This window comes from Musa acuminata, chromosome BXJ1-11 (assembly GCF_036884655.1).
Source record: "Musa acuminata AAA Group cultivar baxijiao chromosome BXJ1-11, Cavendish_Baxijiao_AAA, whole genome shotgun sequence".
Taxonomy (NCBI): Eukaryota; Viridiplantae; Streptophyta; class Magnoliopsida; order Zingiberales; family Musaceae; genus Musa; species Musa acuminata.
The window spans coordinates 31,371,123-31,390,604 of record NC_088337.1 but is presented as its reverse complement, the minus strand read 5'-3'; the positions used below and the strand labels follow the sequence as shown (position 1 = coordinate 31,390,604).

The 19,482-nt window shown below is 35.7% G+C and overlaps 1 protein-coding gene across 21 annotated transcripts; it reads left to right on the top strand.

Annotated features, from left to right (window-relative positions):
* Positions 1–1,339: 1,339 nt before the first annotated feature.
* On the top strand, positions 1,340–19,481 carry LOC103972199 (uncharacterized). 21 transcript variants are annotated; one of them, XM_065090960.1, is made up of 22 exons: positions 1,340–1,587; positions 1,680–1,887; positions 2,013–2,093; positions 2,241–2,399; positions 3,701–3,877; positions 3,962–4,037; positions 4,134–4,211; positions 4,317–4,376; positions 4,457–4,561; positions 6,362–6,472; positions 7,097–7,135; positions 8,030–8,226; positions 9,956–10,089; positions 10,183–10,301; positions 10,416–10,458; positions 10,571–10,662; positions 11,914–11,962; positions 15,176–15,246; positions 18,175–18,291; positions 18,383–18,498; positions 18,600–18,645; positions 19,272–19,481. In XM_065090960.1, the coding sequence occupies exons 4-22, from the start codon at positions 2,395–2,397 to the stop codon at positions 19,302–19,304; spliced, it is 1,668 nt and encodes a 555-aa protein (XP_064947032.1). In that variant the 5' UTR covers positions 1,340–1,587; positions 1,680–1,887; positions 2,013–2,093; positions 2,241–2,394; the 3' UTR covers positions 19,305–19,481. The 21 variants fall into 21 exon arrangements, 19 of the variants coding, with proteins under 19 accessions (XP_064947032.1, XP_064947031.1, XP_064947030.1 ...); XR_010481368.1 differs by having other exon boundaries at positions 1,680–2,093; positions 18,175–18,296; XR_010481369.1 differs by having other exon boundaries at positions 1,680–2,093; positions 18,175–18,296; positions 19,262–19,481.
* The last annotated feature ends 1 nt before the right edge of the window (position 19,482 follows it).

The following is a 19,482-nucleotide window of genomic DNA, read 5'->3' as shown; positions in this document are numbered from 1 at the left end:
TAGAGATCCTCAGCAAACACCGATCGTACCACTAGTCATTAAACAAGCAAACTCGACTTACGAGATCCCATTGCGCCATGCACTAGGCCCCTTGGGGAGTGACCTGGTACAAGCTACTCTCTGAGGGGGGGAGAGAATGATAGGATATATTTTGACAACTTGCCCTTCAACCACTGTGCACAGCCATGAAAGCATCAAGGTCAGCATAACAAACTGTACAACCCAAGTATAACGTCGTCCCAATCCTCGGGACGGCACCGTCCAATGCCATGGCATGGAGAACACCCCACATAGGCTCCAAGACTAAGCTAGCCGCCTGATAGGTTGACAGATACTATTGACCCCGATGGAAGGATAAAAACTCATCGCGGGACCGCCAACAGGAGATCGATTCTCAATTGACTTTTCTATCCAGTTTTAACTAAATCTTCGGAGGGACTGAAGTCGGGAGCCCCCTTCCCGACCTCGACTTGTGTGCAGGGACCGATACTAAAAAATCATCAATGGCCGACCGACTAAATGACCTCTTAAAACAAGTTTAATTTCTTATCAACAAATTATTTTCCATCTACTCCGCTTAGACTCTGTCGTTCAGCCGGACTGAGTGACCCCTGAAACTACTCAGGGGTGACAATGTCGTGGGACCCCGCATGGGTCCTTCATTGGCACATCTTCCCGAACCCATAGAGTACCGATGGAAAGTGGTGATCTCTCCTCCAAACAGGAAAGTGCAAAGTGGACATTCCAAAGCTACGACAGTCGCTCCAATGTCACCACCACAACCTGTTCACGGCTTTCGACTACAGAGTCGCACATTGCCTCCGAACGAAGACGAACATTCACCCATCACCTGCTGCTCCAAATTCCAACACCGGAGACATCTCTGTCGGCATCAACTCTACAAATTGCAACAGGCATTCTCAAGACTCTCTTGAGTTCTCTCTGGTATAGTCAATGCGGCAGCAACATCTTGCAATGGCCGTCTCGAGTGGCTGTGTGAACAGGGGACGGAAAAGTCATCGAGTAGGAGAAGGCACTTCTCTGGGCTTAAGAACTTTAAACAATGAAATTGATTGGAGAGTTATGGTCATTTTCTACTCTATTAATTTCATGCTTCTAACCAACTTCATTATTTCATAATATAACTTAATTCAGAATCATTAATTGAGAATCAAATCGGTTCGACCCGAGAACAGATCGATTGAAAATGAACCCTCATTTGCGATCAAACGTGACGTGGGCTGCCTTATCCCGGTGACGTGGAGTGTCAGAGAACGCATCTCACGACGATATATTTCATCCTTTTATTATATCGATGTAAAATGTTTCCACACCACAGCAGACTATAACGACTTTGACGCGCCGACGCAACCGACCCGTCTCCTCGTTCATCTTCGTTTCTTTGGTGACTTCTCCGGTCCTCCTCATTCCCTCCCGTCCCTCTCGTCTTCATCCCTCCATCCCTATCCATCGTCCGATTCGTTCCGTCTTGGTAGCTCCTCCACCGCCATAAACATCCGAGCCGGTCGGATTTCCCTGGAGCGGGTACGATTCCGGCGCCCTCTTGCGGCTTCATGCCCCCTCCTCGTGCGTTCTAGGGCTCTTTTGTTTTTTTTTGTCGTTCTTCTGTTTTCGGGTGGTTCGGCCTCGCATCAATCCCTCTTTTCTTGAACATTTAGTTATCTTTTGGGGGTTAAATCCGTGTCGGAGTGATCCAGATACCGAGCCTCAAAGCCGCAGGGTTCTTGCCGGGAGTGAACTACGTTTCTTGGTTTTCCGAGGTGATTGGTGATTAGGGTTATTGGATAAACTCTGATTTGGGTGTTTCGGGCTTCGACGGTCATCCGAGGGCTCGGTGCCTCATGATTAAGCAGCTGGAGTCGCGAGGTCAGATCACCACCATACGTGCTAGTCACGAAAACACCAGATACCGCGCTCCCAATTATCGCGGGTTCTTGGATGTTCTTGCTTTCTTGGATCTGGTCGTGATCCTTTAAAGAAATTGCGCGCAGGAAGTTCTTTCTTCATTTTCGTCACCTCGAATCGGCTCTTCTCACTTGTACTCTTGACTTTGTACCATCTCACATTGATTGGTACGCCTACAAACAAGTGGCACAAAATTTGATGTCAGCTAGATACTGTATCAATTCAATTATTGACGTGTGCACTTTTACAGTTAGTGCTGCCATATGGTAAAAGCCTCGGTGTCGTTAACTCAACCTTTATTGCCTCTTTATCAGGAATAGTACTTCATACAAACACTGGAGACGTGAGCTCAGACCACCATCATAGGTGCTAGTCGGGTAAAACACCAGATACTGCGCTACCAATTATCACTGTTTCTTTGATGCTCTTGTTTTCTTGGATCTGGTCGTGATCCTTTAAAGAAATTGCATGTAGTAAGTTCTTTCTTTATTTTATATCACCTTGAATAGATTCTTCTGACTTGTACTGTTGTCTTTGTAACATCTCACATTAACTGCTACGCTTACAAACATTTGACACAAATTTTGATGTCGGCTCGATACTGTATGTGTTCAATTATTGATGTGCAATTTTAGAGTTAGTAATGCCGTATGATAAAGGCCTCAATGTTTTTAACTCAACCTTTATTGCCTCTTTATGAGGAAAAGTATTTCATACAAAGAATGGTCAAACGGTTGTGGATTTAGGAGTGTGGCTTAGATGTTCAACTAGTGACTTTTAATCACAAATTTGTGGTCATGATTAAAATAAATATCCAGAAAGAGGCCCTAGCACGTAGCCGTCCATTTCAAGTTAAAAAAGAAAGGGGATTCTTATGTTGAAAATGAGAACCGATGAATTATCCAATATCACATTTAACATTGATCTCTTGATGCATAGCAAATAATCCTCTTCTCAATGATTCAGTGGGACCCTCTTCGTAAAGTTACTTGCCAGTGCTTGCATTAGAATACCTTGTTCAAACTTCATTTCTATCACTGTCTTATCTACATGATTGCATAGTTCCAGTATCACTTTGTCTTATTTATATGATTTCGTAGTTTTAGCCTTGTCTTAGTTAAATAGAAATTGCTAATATATTTATTCCTATGGTTTATATATATATATTTTTATCGTGTTTTACATCCCATCATGATTTCTATAGGCTGACCTTCAGAGAAACCTAATGTACAGAAAAATATTTTTTTCTATTATATATTTCTTGATGAAAATATTTGATAGTTAAGCATAAAGTTATGATCCTTTTTTGGGTCTAAATCCTTGTAAATGTTAGTTTACTAGTCATCATTATTGGTATTTGGTATTCCTAGTTCTTACTGATGTTTTCCCCTTATGTAAATCTAGTAACTATTGCTATTCCGTCAAGCATCTTTTAGTAAAAATAGTGTACTATGACATGGTGCATTGGTAATCGAACATTCTAATATTCAAGACCTGCAGTCATCATCATCAACATTCAAGCCATCTCATATTAGTTTAGTGTCTGCTATGAGGTACAATATTCATTTAGGAAGGTCAATTAAGCCAAAGAACAATATTTGTGGCTTGATATGTTTCGTTCACAATTACAATTGCAAATATGGTTCCACCTCTATTAAGCTGTTGTTGTAACTCTTTTGGTTTTTAATATTTTAATCAAACTTTTGATTCCAAGGATGAAACTTCTAATATGTACCTCGATAATTTTGGCTTGTGGAAAGTAACTGTTCACCAGTGTAACACTGCAAGGGAAGATGCACATTCCTGTTTATGCACAAGCAGATGTGGTTAACGATGGCCGTCGATCATCAAGTGAACTTGTGGCACCTGATGGTAAATCATCTAGCACAGGCTACATGATTGAAAATGGTGATGTTGGTCCTTTGGCTCAGACATCTGATTCTTTAATCAGGTCCTAAACTCAAGATATTTAAGCTAATTAGTTTGTTGTCCAAAAGATAAGCTTTAATTTGTTTATATTATAATTCATCTGTAGGCATCAATTTCAAAATCATCCTGGTCCTGGTAAAAGAGATGAGTTAAAGAACCACTTATTGGATCCAGAAATCATGGTAACATTCTATTGGGAGCTGTTGGTTAAATGCTATGATAATTAGCAGTTGGATCTGATATTTGTTAAAGTGTTTTCCTTTCTTTTTTGATAACAGGAACTTTACTACAGATCCCGCCAGCAAGAAGAAGAGATCCTGCTTCTCCGTCAACAAATCACCAATGCATGTATCAAAGTATGAAGTTAATAGTAATTTGTTTGCATTTTATTTTGTTGATATTTGTTTTTTGATGCAGTTATTTCTTTAATTTCATAAATTATGGTTCTTGTTGGTTTTTAGGAGCTACAGTTATTAAATGAGAAGCATATTTTGGAGAGAAGGCTTTCTGAATTGCAGATAGTACGTACATGTCGAGATCATATCTTAATTGAAGGGTATTTTCCTGTTTGAACATTGTTAAGTATTCTTTTCTTCGATAGGCTCTTGATGAGAGGCAGGATGATGCTGTAGCTAGTGCCTTGAAAGAATTGACTAAAAAGAGAAGCTATCTTGATGAAAACTTAAGATTGACTGATAATCTTAAGGTATGCTATTGCTTTTGCTCCATTCACCTGGATTTCTATTCATAACTTGAGCATGATATCCAGATGTTTGATCTCATCCATTTTGTAGCATCTTATTTATGTATGCTAGGATCTGCTATTGTTCTAAGATCAGCTACTACATTTTAAATAATGCTCTATAAGAAAATTACATTTTGTTTTGTGTTAGAGGAAGTATTTCAAATGAAGACATGCTGGAAGATGCCTTAAAAATTTCTGGTCATAGACATACATACATTTATGAGCTCAATTTGTAACTAGAATTTTGAGATATGAAATCATTTAAAAGTATTTGAAAACAGATTTTTTTTATCAACTAATTTTGTGTCTTTCTTCTATCTTTACATGTTCTTGTAGGTCTTACACAAGTTATCACACTCATCAGTTCTGAGAGATAAAGATTTGTATCTTGCACATATCTCATGTTGGGTTTTTAGATATCTTATAATCAGTTCATATAAATCTCATGATGACTTAGGAACTAATATGGTAAAACAAAAATCTACCATCATGTTCTCCCCTCTGATCTTCATGTTTGAAAATCCTACAATTGTCGTATTCTAACAAAGAAGACAATTGCTTGTAGAGGTTTACAGATGACTTGATCAGCTGTTTAGTACACATGTGTACCTAGAAGCATTTTTCTTGTGGATGTTTTTGGAAGACTTGTTCAGCTTATTATGTAGATGGCTATCTAGAAGCATTATTCTTTCTGATATGTGAGGTTTAAGTAGTCTTCTCTATTTTGGATAGATTATTCTTCTGAATCTTTTTCATCTTTCTAATAGAACACATATTGCTACCAGCCTTTTATAAGTAATTTTTTCGATGACATGATTTTCTGTGTTTGATTGTATATTCTTTGGGCTGGCTGTGCAAATGGATGAAAGACAACTTTTTGCTCTACTTCTCTTTAGGATGGAATCATATGGTAGGTTTGGCCATAGAGTGTGTTTAAGTATCAAATTCTCCTCTCAGACTATTCTGGATAACCATGCTGTTCATGGTGTACTGAGTTCAACTTACTCTTCCACAATTCACACTCATGATAAAAAGTAAAAACCTGATCTTTACATAACAGTAAAAATCTTGTTCACTCTAGTGAGGCACTGTACTACAAGAAAAGAAAGAAAAAAAGGAAAGCTTCCACTTATTAATATCTAAATTGTCTCCACAATACCTACGACTTTGTTACATTGCATCATTTGACAAGGAAAACTTAGTGATTGCCACAAGGATAACTTGTGGATTGCAAAAGGCTTAGGTGTATTAGTAAGAAAATTTCAAACCCGAAACTTGGAAACGTCATGCTAGGACTAAATTATGGGACAGCATAGCTGGCATGGCTAGGGCTGTAAATGGATTGAACATGGACCAGATTGAATCTGATTTGTTCCTGGTCTGTGTAGGAATCAAATAATCAGATCAGATTGGAGTCAGATTACTTGGATTGAAATCTTGATTTATATCTGATTTAGTGAAGACTCAGAGCTGTGAAATTATGTTTAGTAAATTTTTTTTTCTAGAAACTTTGTTTCTAAGCTCTCACATTATGAATCTGAACCTGTGACTTCACTTCTTTATTTATTATTTTTATCTGGTAATATGAGGTAATTATGCTGTCTCATATCACAAGATCCATCTCTTGTTTGCATCATCTCACAAGTTGTGATAAGATTTACAACTACTTTTGCCTTTCATCTCTTCTTGGACTTTGTTAAAAATATTGAATGCAGCCACCCTCTTTATTGTTTATAATATATCTTTTACCAATTTCTGTAGGTTGTAGAGGAAGAGATGTATATATTAACTTCTTCATTCCTAAGTTTATTAGCTGAATATGACATCCGACCCCCTGTTATCAGTTCTTCTGCAATTTCCTACGGTATAAAGGTAGAATTCTTTTGGTTGGCCAGTGTTCTAAAAAAAAATTCTTATTTGCTACTTTGATATGCAATTTCATGATTTGTTCCAATTTATCTTTTTGCCCTCGGCCAGCATTAGGTACAGGAAATCTCAAGTAATAGTACTGTTTAAATGTTCCATGATACTATGCTCAGTTCATCTGTTAAGCTGATAATCCTCTTTTACATTCTCTGAAAGCATTTACGTTAATTTTCATTGAGGGATTCAATGCTATGTGTTGCACATTGCAGGACCTTAGGGCTGGCATGATCTAGTACTAGATTGTGTTGATTCATGTAATGGCAGTGCAAGGGTGCAAGAAACCAACTCATAACTCTGCTAGTCTGTCTATGCAGTTTCAAACCGATTTTGAACTCACCCAATATCATGACACCTTTTCTCCTTATTCTTTTTCAGTTATAATAATCACTATGGTGTTGCACGATTTTAGTACCTCAAAAGTCAAAATACTATTAGTAACTGATGTAGCTGTTGGCTGCTTTGTGTTTATGACGAACTGTATGATGATTCTCGTTTATTATATGCCAAATATAATAAGCAATCATGAAGAAATGCAGGAGTAGCTGATTTCTCTTTTATTGGGTTTTTCAGCAATTGTACCAGAGTATGCATTGGAAGATTAGATATAATGTAAGTAACCTTCCTTTCAGTTATTGAGTACTATATTTGATTATATTCACACAGTCAAAACCTTGTCAGTTTATTCCTTCATAGTGGAACAATTGTTTCAGCTAAATGCTATCGACATTGGTTATGCCCATAAACCTATATATCTAGTAGAAGTTATTTGAAAGCTGATGTCTTTGGCCTTCGTCAGTTGCGATCATGCTGTTACATCCCAGATTCTGGCACATCAATTTGAATGTGCTGAGCCCCAGTGGTAATACCCCACTGCATCTGTTGCCATGTTTATGCTGTTGTTTTTACTAGATTTATATGTGGCCGTGACCCCCTGCATGTGCTTGTGTCTGATACCAATGCCAACCAATACATCCAAAGCAGGGCGCATGCAAAGTCTATGTGCTGGCTAGCTTAAATAGTAAAGATTATGATTGTTGATAGCAAGTCTAAGATTGAATCAGGTAATTATCTTAAATTGCTAGCTAACTTGGCCAGTAAAGATATACATTATGGTACCAAATCCTGCCTTCACAGTGATCCTTACAAACAAAAACTCTATGTTAATGTTCTTTTTTATGTAATTAGCAAACAAACTAGGAACAACGAATATTATATTGTTGCTCTTTTGGCCTTTTTCTCACAAATATCATTTATCTAATAGTGATTAGAATTTTCAATTAATTTACACTATTATTGCAGGATAATTTTGGTGATGTGAAGTTGTGAACCATCTCTTAGGAAATCAACCTGATAATCTAACGGCTAATAAGAATCTTCAACATCCAACTTCTCAGGATACCAATTGTCTTATGCTCACTTTGTATTATCTAGAGTTACTCCATTTTTTATTCAGTGTCCTAACTCCTAACTTGTAAAGCTGAATTGTGATATACCTACTCATAGGAATCAGTTATACCTGAGCTTCGTCTATATGATCAACATCCTATGGATTTGCATGGCACATCAACAGCTAATCAGTTGAGAGTCTCTCAAGACTTTGCAAAGATAGATAAAAAGGATGTAGATGTTACTCTAAACTCTGAGATGCCTTATCCAGTTGCTTATGAGAAGCCAAGAGATCTGCCATCAGAATTTCATAAGTTAGTACAAGTCCTTCTTTTATCTACTAAGCTTTTGATTTATTTTCTTTCTGTTGTTTGGTTTCTGGATACCTTTTGACAATATGCATCAAATATGGTTTTAGTTCGGTAAATTTTTAAGGCTATCACTAAATGAAGGCTACTGAGATACACTTTTATGCAGTGACCTTGTATTATTTTCTGAATGATAATTGTGACAGATTCTAGTATAAGATGAAACTACCCAAGCCTACTTTCTTGGCACACAATCAAGATTTTGATTGGGATATTAATTTTTGAATGATAATTGTAACAGATTCTAGTATAAGATGAAACCACCCAAGCCTACTTTCTTGGCACGTGATAAAGATTTTGACTGGGTGACTATTAATTCCAAACACAATGGTCCAATATATATATTAAAATCTAACATTCCTGCTTATGTGCAAGTGAGATTAGGCTTGGCTTGTGAAACTGAACCCAAATACATGGTGCGAGCTTAAATAAGAAACATACATTGCATAAACATTTATTAAGTACTGGGTGAAATAAAAAGGGAGCATACATATTTCAATCCATGACTTGCTCTCATATCATGATAAAGATCTTGACTGGGGACCATTAATCTTAAAAGCCTAAGCTGTTAGTAAAGAACCCAACATATATCAAGCTCTAATAGCACATACACATGTTAATAACTTTCAAAGAGAAAAATGAGCTTAAGATGATGCTTTTGTCATAAATCATGTAGCAGTTAGCCTTCAGCACTATATCATGTCAATGGTTAACATCAATTAACGATATAAATCTTTAGATTGACACACATTTGGTTTGCTTGGTGATACTTGTGCTAATTTTAGCTTTTTAAAATTAGTTTTCATGGTAAGATCATAAATCCTTCAAAACCTTATAAAATATAAAATTTTCTTTTTGAGGGAGGATAAAATATGCAGAGGTGGCCTTTGGGTCAGCGGTGGCTTGTTAGTTTTACCTGTCAGATTGCATCTGCCTTGTAGACTGGTAGGGTAATAAAGATTTGGGGTTTTAATTATTCTTCAGACTGCATCTGATTCACAGACCATAAAATGAATTTGAGACTATAAGATGATTATCTTAACCTTGTTTTTCTGAATGTTTAAAAGACAATAGGAGCTTGTTTTTCAAGTTCTTTACTTTATGCATTCATGAAGCCATGAAAGTTTTAATGGATGATAAGGGATTTCAATTCTCAAGTTTTCTGGTATCGCATAGGTCAAAACTAAATTCTAGATAACACTTATGAAATATGAAATACTAGATGAGCAGAACCTTGAGCAGCTGACTGTTAGGTAAATTTATTATGTCAGCTGTGTGGTATGCCCAAATTAGAGCAAGACGAGTGAAGTCATCTAGGTGGTTAAGATGCATTTCAAAACGGACAATGTAGTGAAACAGTGCTGGAATATATCAATTCTAATTAGAGGTACACCAAGGTGGAGAGAAGAATGATGAGAACTTGTATATAAATAGAAGAGAAAAATGTCTGGTTAGAAGAAATGATTTTGATATGCTAATTGGTAGAAAGGATGCATTTTGTAATACCCAAATGAGGGGCACATGGAGTTATGTTGTTTATTGTGCCTACTCTAGTGCTATTTGAGAATTAATAACTTTTGGCAATTACCATTTGCTCTCTCTATGAGAACTTTGTCTGGTTGATCCTCCCCTGACAGAAATAAATTTCAACACACTTATGAGCTCTATTATGCAGGGAGGTTGGTAATACTGGTGTTTCCAGCTCTTCTGAAGGTTATGCTCATAAGGCCACATTTAGTACTTTAAATGCTGATGCCCAATTTCATATGGCTGCCATGCACGATAACCAAGGGTCCTTTGTTTTGGAAGGTATGGAAGGCTAAACTAATATTAAATTGGAAAAGGAAATTTTGATCTCAATTTATGATAACTGTGATCTTCACTCATTATAACTGTAATTAGCAGGTGAATATGACTTACCTGGTATTGAAGGGTTTCAAATATATGGTGAGCCTAAACCAGGATGCAAGTTACAAGCCTGTGGATATCCAACAAATGGTACTACTCTTTGCATCTTTCAGGTACTTATGATTTTCTATCTTACTTTTCATGAATAGGACAATAAATCTATGTATTGTTTTTGCATTCAGTCGTGGTTAAATTCTATTAAGATTTGAACTGCAATGTTTTTCTAGTGGGTTCGTGAACTTGATAATGGCACTAGGCAGTATATAGAAGGTATTCTTTGATATGACTCCGCTCTTTTGTATTAGCTTGACAAAATAATGGTAATAATTCTGATTTTGCTTCATAACACGTCTAATTCCTTTATGATTTATCACCTGTTCAGGAGTCAATGTTCCGGAATATGTGGTAACTGCTGATGATGTTGATACTATTCTTGCTGTAGAATGCACACCCATCGACAACAATGACCATCAGGTGTCTTGCTTGTATCTTGTACAAGAAAAATGAATTGTTACTTTTTAGCAACTCCTTAGTGTTGGTTATTTGTTGTGTTCGAAACATAGATAATTCGTTTATTTGATAATATATATTTTTTAATGGATCATGTTATAAATCTGTTGAATTCAACCTGAAAATTTTATATTTGTTTTATAATGTATTTTTTTACATAAATTGTGTATGCTGAAATTTTATGCTATATCTTTTGTTAATATATTTCATTCAGCATTCTCATTTTTGTTGTCTTATCATGGATATTTGAGGTATTCTGTAAGATCACTGGTGGACAACCATGTCTGATACCCAAGGTTCCTGAGAGATCCAACAAATGGATCTAGATTGGTCCTCCAATCTTTCCAAAGTGATCTATAGCGTTACATGACATAGAGGCTAATATTACAAGTTTTATGCATTCCTTTGCCATGTATCAAATAGTCCTAAAATTGAGTGTTGAGTACTTTAGTACTCCAATTTACATGTTAATACATACCTAAAGGATCATCCATTTGTCTTGACCTAAGCATCTTCGAGGAATATACAAAATAGACCTGAACTATAGAGGACAGTCCTGGCTGGTTAGACAATTCTAAATGTCGTAAAAATTAAAGCATTCCATATTGGTAGATTTGATGCACAGACAAGGAGTTCTAAAACAAAATGTTTTGATTTATAGATAATTGATATAGATCACCTAGAGTGGTACATTTGATATATTTAGTCTTCATTTTTCAGATTTTTGGTCTTCAATTCAACCATAGTTTTCCTGCAGAGCCTAGTTGTATTGCTCTTGGTTGATAGTATTGCATTTATGGCATGATACTTATAATTAGCATAGCAGAGAAAGAAATCATAGTTAAAACACATTGAAATTAGGACGGCAAAGCTGAGCTTTTGACATGTTCAAGCTTTGCTCACCAAACATTTTGCTAGGCTTGAGTTCAGTGTGAGAAATTCAGTTACAATTCAAGCTTGGCTCACCAAGCATTTTTCATACATTAAATTCAGTTACAATTCAATTTTTAGTTCACCAATTATTTAAAGACTAGTATTTTATCATGAATAAATTCTTTTGCAACTCATCTTTCTAAATGTATGTGCTGGTTTTTGACTTTTTTTTTTAATTCTCAGCAATCTTTGTTATCAATTCGTATAAATTTTGGTTTTCGTTAATGTTATTGTCTTATGTGTAAAATGTTGATTATACTGTGATCCATTTATTTCCTTTAGGGTGATTTGGTGAGGCAATTTGCCAACAATCAAAACAAGATAACGTGCGGTGAGTATATGTTGAACACTGCTATCCTCATTATAAATAATGGATAATGATCTGCACATAGAAAGTTCAAATTATTTTATGACCCTTATTGGATTCTAATCTTAGTGTCTGCATAGTGGGGACATGCATAGGACTAGTGCAGAACTATCAAGATATGACATTGAAGGGTTCAGTTCCATTGGTTATTGGAGGAATGCTCAAATTTCTTTTGACAAGGAATCCTAAATTACAAGAAATAACCGGCACCTTTGATATGCCCTCGTAGGGTTCAATATCATTGGTGTTCTTTGTTACATTTAACATGATAGATCATATTCTAAAACCTACAAAGCTACAATAATAAGACTTTCACAATATTCAATTTTATGTCATGCATTTTTCCATTTTTGATGATTCATCTTTCATAAAAAAATTATACGTTTTCAGATTATCTGTGAAATAACAATAGAACCATCTTATGCCATTTTGTTGAATCTGCCTTGCTGGAGTTCAAGGAATTTTAAAATCCAGCAGGCTCTTTGGAGTCACAGGAATTTTGAGATTCAGCAGGCATAACATGAGTTTGATGTTTTATGCACCCTCTTTTTGTTAAGTGTGATGGTTAATGCTAAATTGCAATGATTTCTTGAATGTTATTGTAAAAATGTATAATTATGCATTGTAATGAAGCAAATTAATCTTATAAATTTAGTTAGTATTCATGTCATGTCTAATTTGAAGAAATTGTTCTTTCTACCTAAGTAGACAGTGAACTCATCTGACTCTACTCCATAACCATAATCAATTAATAACCATTTTTGTTGTTCCATCTTTGAATATACATAAAAGGATCAAATTAATCCATGAAGTTTCCTCATAAGTATACATTTTTTGTCATCACTAGACTATCAAGAAGTTGGTTGGGATGGTAGGTATTAATATTTAATTTATTAATAAAGAAATATTCAATCAAGTTGATATTGTTAATAAGCAATTGTGTGCTAAGACCTAATAAAATATTAGTATGATGTTGTCTGTATGCATTAAAAGAGTATTCAAGAAATAAGTAATAAATAGCATATTATTATAAACCATAAAAGGTAGCACTAAGATGATAGTAAAAATTGAAACAATAGTGATGAGGAGATATAAAATACATATGTAAGCATGAAATTGATCACATTTTCATTCCTATGTGGACTGCATATGTTCAATTGATTTCACATTTATAATAACTCTGCGTGACCTTATTTAAGGCAGTCGTATGACCACATGTCGATGGCAGTAGATTTATTAAGCCTAAGTCAATTGAAGCTTTGGACCACTTAAACAGAAAGTTACATGGTTGCATATTTAATTTAACTCAAACAATATGTAATTTAGACTGGATCCATACTGGTTCGACCATGGACTGACATGGGTCTGGTATCCAAAACTACAATCCTTGATGTGGACCATCTATGTGCAACATATTTCATATTTACAATAACACTGTTGAGTCCGCTTCACCTTATGTGGCCGATCATATGACTGCATATATGGTCTTATATACCTACATGACTTTCTAGAAATGCTAAAATTTGTAACTCCTCCTAATCTTAAAGATAATCTAAAACTTTAAAAATTTGATTTTTAATGACTTTAAAACTCCTCCTAACTAACCTATGCCTAAGCACTTCAAAGTTTGAATAGAATTTAAATCATTGGTTATATATACTTTCCAAAAAAGGACAAGTAATCAATATAAGCAACTTGTGTGAGTAACCATCAAGCTGATATCTGTGGAATTTTGGTGCTAACATGGGACTCTAAAAAGGATAGAGGCTTAGCAAGCAGCTGGTGAGAAAGTTACCGTTTGACTTGGAGTCATGGAAATCCTATGTTTTAGTTAACCTTTTCTATGATCTTATCGTTTAATAGCTTCTAGAAGGTTACTATACAACAACTGTAAGTTTGCATACGAGTATGGGTGGGGCTGCCCAATGTGTGAGGCTCCTTCCAGTGAAATGTTTGGGGAGGGTGATGCATACAACTTTTTCCCTAGAAGTAGTGAGGATATTTCTATAATCTGAACCATTGAGGCCCAGTTTGTGAAGGAGCAATTTTGCCATGATTATGTCTTCATTCATTAGCTAATGAACCATTGTAGAAAAAATATCTTTTGGCTTAGTAAAAAAGATGAATCCAATATAGAGATTGCCAATTAGTTAACTGATAATATTGCATTTACGATATATATATGTAAAGTTTTCACTTGCATAATATCTATATGTTCCTCTCAAATCTTGTGCTGGTGATCAAGGACAGAACCTCAGTAGATCCTGAACTATGTTTGCCGAATGGTGCAATAAATGGATATGCCATCATTTACTATGCAATAGCACAAGGAAAACGTACTTGAAAGTTGAAACTAACAACTAAGGGACTAAATTCATGGTGTACCACCCTGTGAGCAAGGGTCAAGTTGCGGGCTACTTGAGCATTGGGATTATTAAGTTGGCTAGGTTTAACTGATGTCAAGTGAATTATTGGTTGAAGTAGGTGAACCAAAGCAGTCAGTGCATGGGACCAATTTGGTAGTGTTGAGCTGTGGAACTAAAAATTCAAATTGTCATGATCCTAAGTTTGAAATGGCCAAATGTGTCAGGTCTAAAACCCTAAACTCTAGCATTAATGTATTAGCCTTTGGTTGTGAAGAATTATGCTTATGACCAGATAGAAGAAGAAGAGAGAGAGAGAGAGAGAGAGAGAGTAACATTTGGCTTTGTTGTCATTTTCCATTGTTTCATTTCCTTTTCCTTTATCCTTATTTTATTTGATCAGTTTTGATCTGTTCCTGTTGCTTTACTGCAGAATATTGCAACTATGCTAGTCCAACAGGACTGGTATCAATACTGAATCTGAGATTTGATTTCTTGCTAACAAGTACCTGATTTTATTGATTAAGTTAGTACATGTAACTACACTTGCTGCAGTATCTCTGGTTCCAATTAACACTTATCTTTATGTGCTTGGTAATCCTAGCATAACTTTGATGAGTGTAATTTTATATCTTCTGAAGTTATAGAGTTGCCTGTTTTGAACTGAAAGTTAGGTGGTATTCTCCTGTAACTGAATTGTGAACATATTGACAAATGAGCAAAGCCAAACCCTTTGTGTTTCATACTGTAATGTGTCTAAGCTTTTCTCCTTAAATGATTACATGGCCATCTAAATGTGATTGACATTGAACAGATTCCGAGATGCAGAATCAGATTGATGCCTATATATCTGCTGGGAAGGCAATATTTAACATTAAAGCATTGGTATGTGGCCATTTTTTACTCTAATTAATTCAATTGTTTTATCATGTTCTGCATGCAATATGTATTTTTGTTTAGATGCAACATATGATTTTAATAAAGTAACATATCGTCCAGATTTTGTGTACATGTGGTTTTTTTAGTAATATTGCAAGTATAACCCTTCCCAGATGTGTTTGATATTTGAGAATCACTTAATGGTTGGAGAAGATCAAGCGACAACCAGGAATGCAAAGCTCTACCTACCTACTAATCTTTTAAGTGTTTGTCTGAGTGCCATCTTCTTAATTTGGAGTTGGCTAGTAATTGGCACCACCCTTGTAAAATTTGGCATAATTCACTGCAAAATGATTGGATAAACTTGGCCAGTTAGCATAATGTGTTGAGTCCGAAGTTCCTAGTGTATCTGATTTTAAGTATCATAATGTGTTGAGTAAGAAGTTCATCAAGAATATCACTCTCAAACATTCACCGTTTGAACACTTGTTAATTTGGTTGCTAGCATTGCTCACCAAATGCAAAACGGAGTTTTGAATGTTCTTTTCTGCATACAAAATTTCTTTAGCATTTGCTACATTCTAGTCATTATGAAATTAGTTGTAAAAGTGTGGGAGTGGTTTGAATTAGATTGTGATATAAGTTGTGGATCACGTGATTCTTTTTAATCCTTCTTAGAATAATTGAAGTTGAAAATGAATCAATCTAGAATATGGTTAGTGAACAATAAGAGTAAATCCAAGAAACTGGCATCTGCAGAGCCAACTCACCTATATTCACCACTTAAACTATTCTGGCATCAGCTGAAAGAACATAGTGTGGGTTTTTATTCAATAGATTGTATGCTATTGACATTGTCAACATATCTAAGCCTTTTATATTATAATGGCCTCAGCTACATAGCGCAACTGAGAAGGCTCCATGGAAATTGTGAAGAAAATATGTACGAGTACGAACTTTATGTTCGTTTAAATTCTCGTCCTCATTCCTCATTAAGACAAATAACAGAAATGACTGACCAGCATAAAAGCTTTAAACTATTTGGTAGGTAGAACATTTTTCCTTATTGGTTGTAAATTAATTTGATGGTCTCCATAACTGTGCAAAACTGAATATGAATACTACTAAGAAGCATGATTCCATGCTTAAGCAAATTGGCTCCATGAATACAAAGTTAAAGATCAAGGGAGTCTCTCTGTGAACCTGTCTAGGTTTTTGTGTACTCAAACGTTTGTTGCAAGCATGGTTCACCTTACCGGTCCGTATCAGTGTATCGATTAGTTTATCACGGACGAAATGGTTTTGCCTAAGTCGTGCCGCAACCTTGCGTATCCGTTCATAAAAGGTCAGCTTATTTGAAACCTCTTATGGTCCCTTAGGGATCTGTGAAAGAGAAGACAGGTTAAAGGAACTAAGGAAGCGTTTAACTTAGGATCCAATAAGCAGTCATTTCAACAAATACTTGATAGACAATGACAATTATAAAAATAGACTTTGTAAGCCCTAAATGGTCACACAACAAAGGGTCCAAGGTGGTCTGCCACGACCAAAAGTCCCTAAAAGTGCCCATTTGACACTGTTGTGGTACAACATAACGAACTAGCCCTAAACACTACCCTAAAAGCCCATTCAGCCATGTGCCACCCGGGTAGCTCCTGGGTGTTGTATTGGCTAACACTTCACAGTTTGCACCACTCTGCGAAGCTAGAAAACTCCCAAAATAACAATCTGAATGGCTTGTTTTTGGGCAGTCTTGCCTCTGCGCAACGACTGCACACAACCTGTGTTTACAAGTCTACCACAAGCCCTTTACATGCTGTGCAAAGCATGAACAAAACCGAAAGACACAGACATACACAAACATTACATCAAATACCCTGTTTGTATATTTGTCCGTGACAGGTCGTTAGTATGGTACTTACCAAATCGTACCGACATATCGATACATCGTACGGTGGAGCATATCAACAAATTGATATGTATCGCCCATTCCGGTCTCCTATCGGACTGGTATGTACCGCCTCTATCGGGTGGTATGCTGTGGTACAACGAACCTTAGTTGTAATTATGTAAAGTTTAAATAATGAATCACTGATGCTATTCTTTTTCCTAATAAATTTTTTATTAAGCGCTAAGGACAAGTTTTTATTTTAAGTGCAAGAAACCATAATTATACTATAGCATATAAAAAGAAAGAAATCAAAACAGATGTTGTCCTGGTTAGAAACTCTTATTAAACCATTTACTTAACATCTCTCTGTCATAGTGGGACAGAATTGTCAGTTTATGAAATGGTCTACTCATAAAATCATAATGATTTGATAAACTTTGGAAGCATTTACATGTTATGCCATTATATTATTGGCCTTGGATTCAATCTACGACTAATGCTGAGAAACATAAAAAAAGAGCTGCATCAGTATGTCAAGGACATCACAAATGTTTGTCCCTGTAAAAATGAATTAGTTTAGGCAAATCATGATATCCTTGTGGGAAATCTGACAAAAAGCAACATATTGGAACTGCTGCAAGATACACGAAAGCAAATATCTGGAAGAGTGAATTGCTAACGATGCTAACTAATGAAGAAGTCTGCTTTTGCATTGCCTGACATTAAGATTGGAATAGATGGCGATGCCAGTTGCCAACATTACCGGCCAGCATTCATTGATCCTTTCATGTATGGTTACGCGGTATGCTGGTTGTACCAAAGAAATACTGATGCATACTTTTCTTAAATTATCTTTTTCCTGTATTATAATGTATCATGCCAGTCTGGATATCTAAATCCTTAATTTTTCACTTAAATAGTGTTGCTTTACATCACGTATGCATAGTAACTGTGAGAAAATAAAATCTTCATGAATGAGTTTTTCTGATTGATCACTAGTAAATGGTCATAAAATTCATCTACTAACTTCCATAAATGAGTAGGTGGATTCCTCCAACTGGCAGCAAACAGTTCTTGTTGTGAAACGATCCATCTATCAGATTAAGGTGAAACATTCTGATGATTTGGTATTGGGAGAAAAATATTCACCTGATTTAAAAGTAAGGTATTTTTAAACAGGAAGTGTATAGTTATACTGTTATATGCTTCATTACTTGATATTTAATCACATCTCTGTGATTGACTTGATAGATCAAAGTTCCTCTTGGGTACACAACCCAGTTTGTGTTGACTTGTTCAGATGGAACCAATCTCCCACTTAGCACAGATGGAACTTGTCAGCCGTATAGCCTGGAGAATGACGTTCGGTCAGTTTGTTACAGCATGCTGTTGGATTTGTACTCCAATGATAATCCTCCGCAGATAATGTTTCTGCTCTCTTGCACTCTCATGCGACTTTCTTGTGCAGGTTACGGGATATCATCGTGTTGACCATGAGACACTTCCAGTCTAAGGTAGGTAATGACAATGACAAGATTCTTGAATGTCTTTCATGTGTCAAAGTCACCATTAAGTTTGTTGAATTGGGCATTCTCTTTTTCCACTTATTATGAATTTTTGGATTTGAAGTTTATTATATATTTTGGTGTAAGAAGATGATGAATGACTTGCATCTAAACAACTTGAGAAGTATGGAGAGAAAGAAAGTGAAGAAGTGCTGAATGATTTGCATCTTGTTTTTTGCTGACCACATAATGAAACACCATCAGTAGGCCTCCGCATCAATGGGATTATGTTGATTATCAACAACTATTCTAATTTAAAATTAAATGTTCAAAACTCAATTCTTAAATATGATAGACCACCTTTACATAATGTCAGAACTTGTAACTAATAAGGTCTGTCATAATCTACCGTAATAGAAACAAGGACTCTTTGAGTAAAATTGTTGATGTAGTTTGGTTATGAAAGCTTGATTTATTTATCTAGACTAGTACGTTCTATGTAAGATATATGTTGTGTGGTGCTTTCTCCACATCTAAAGTTTATCATTCACAAATTGTCATTTAATCTATTGAGTTCCTGCTGTTTTATACATAACTTGCTACCGTGTAACTGATCCTCTGAAAGTTTTCTGCAGGTCCTAGATATTAAAAGAAAAGTGAAGGCCTAGACATCATCTTAACAGTTTTGAGGCAATTGTACCATTATTTTTTGTTTTTTATTTAAATCACGACATATTTTTGCCTTTGAGTTCCAGCGATTCTTCCTCTGTTCTTATAGATTCAAGTGATAATTGCGTACCGTCGACAAAGAATGCTGGTAAATATAATAAATTCTAGTTTTGGTAG

Coding starts and splice junctions, on each gene's coding strand:
- LOC103972199 (XM_065090961.1), top strand. Junction 4,562..6,361: donor GATTGACTGATAATCTTAAG/GTATGCTATTGC, acceptor CAATTTCTGTAG/GTTGTAGAGGAAGAGATGTA. Junction 18,499..18,599: donor AGCCTGGAGAATGACGTTCG/GTCAGTTTGTTA, acceptor TTTCTTGTGCAG/GTTACGGGATATCATCGTGT.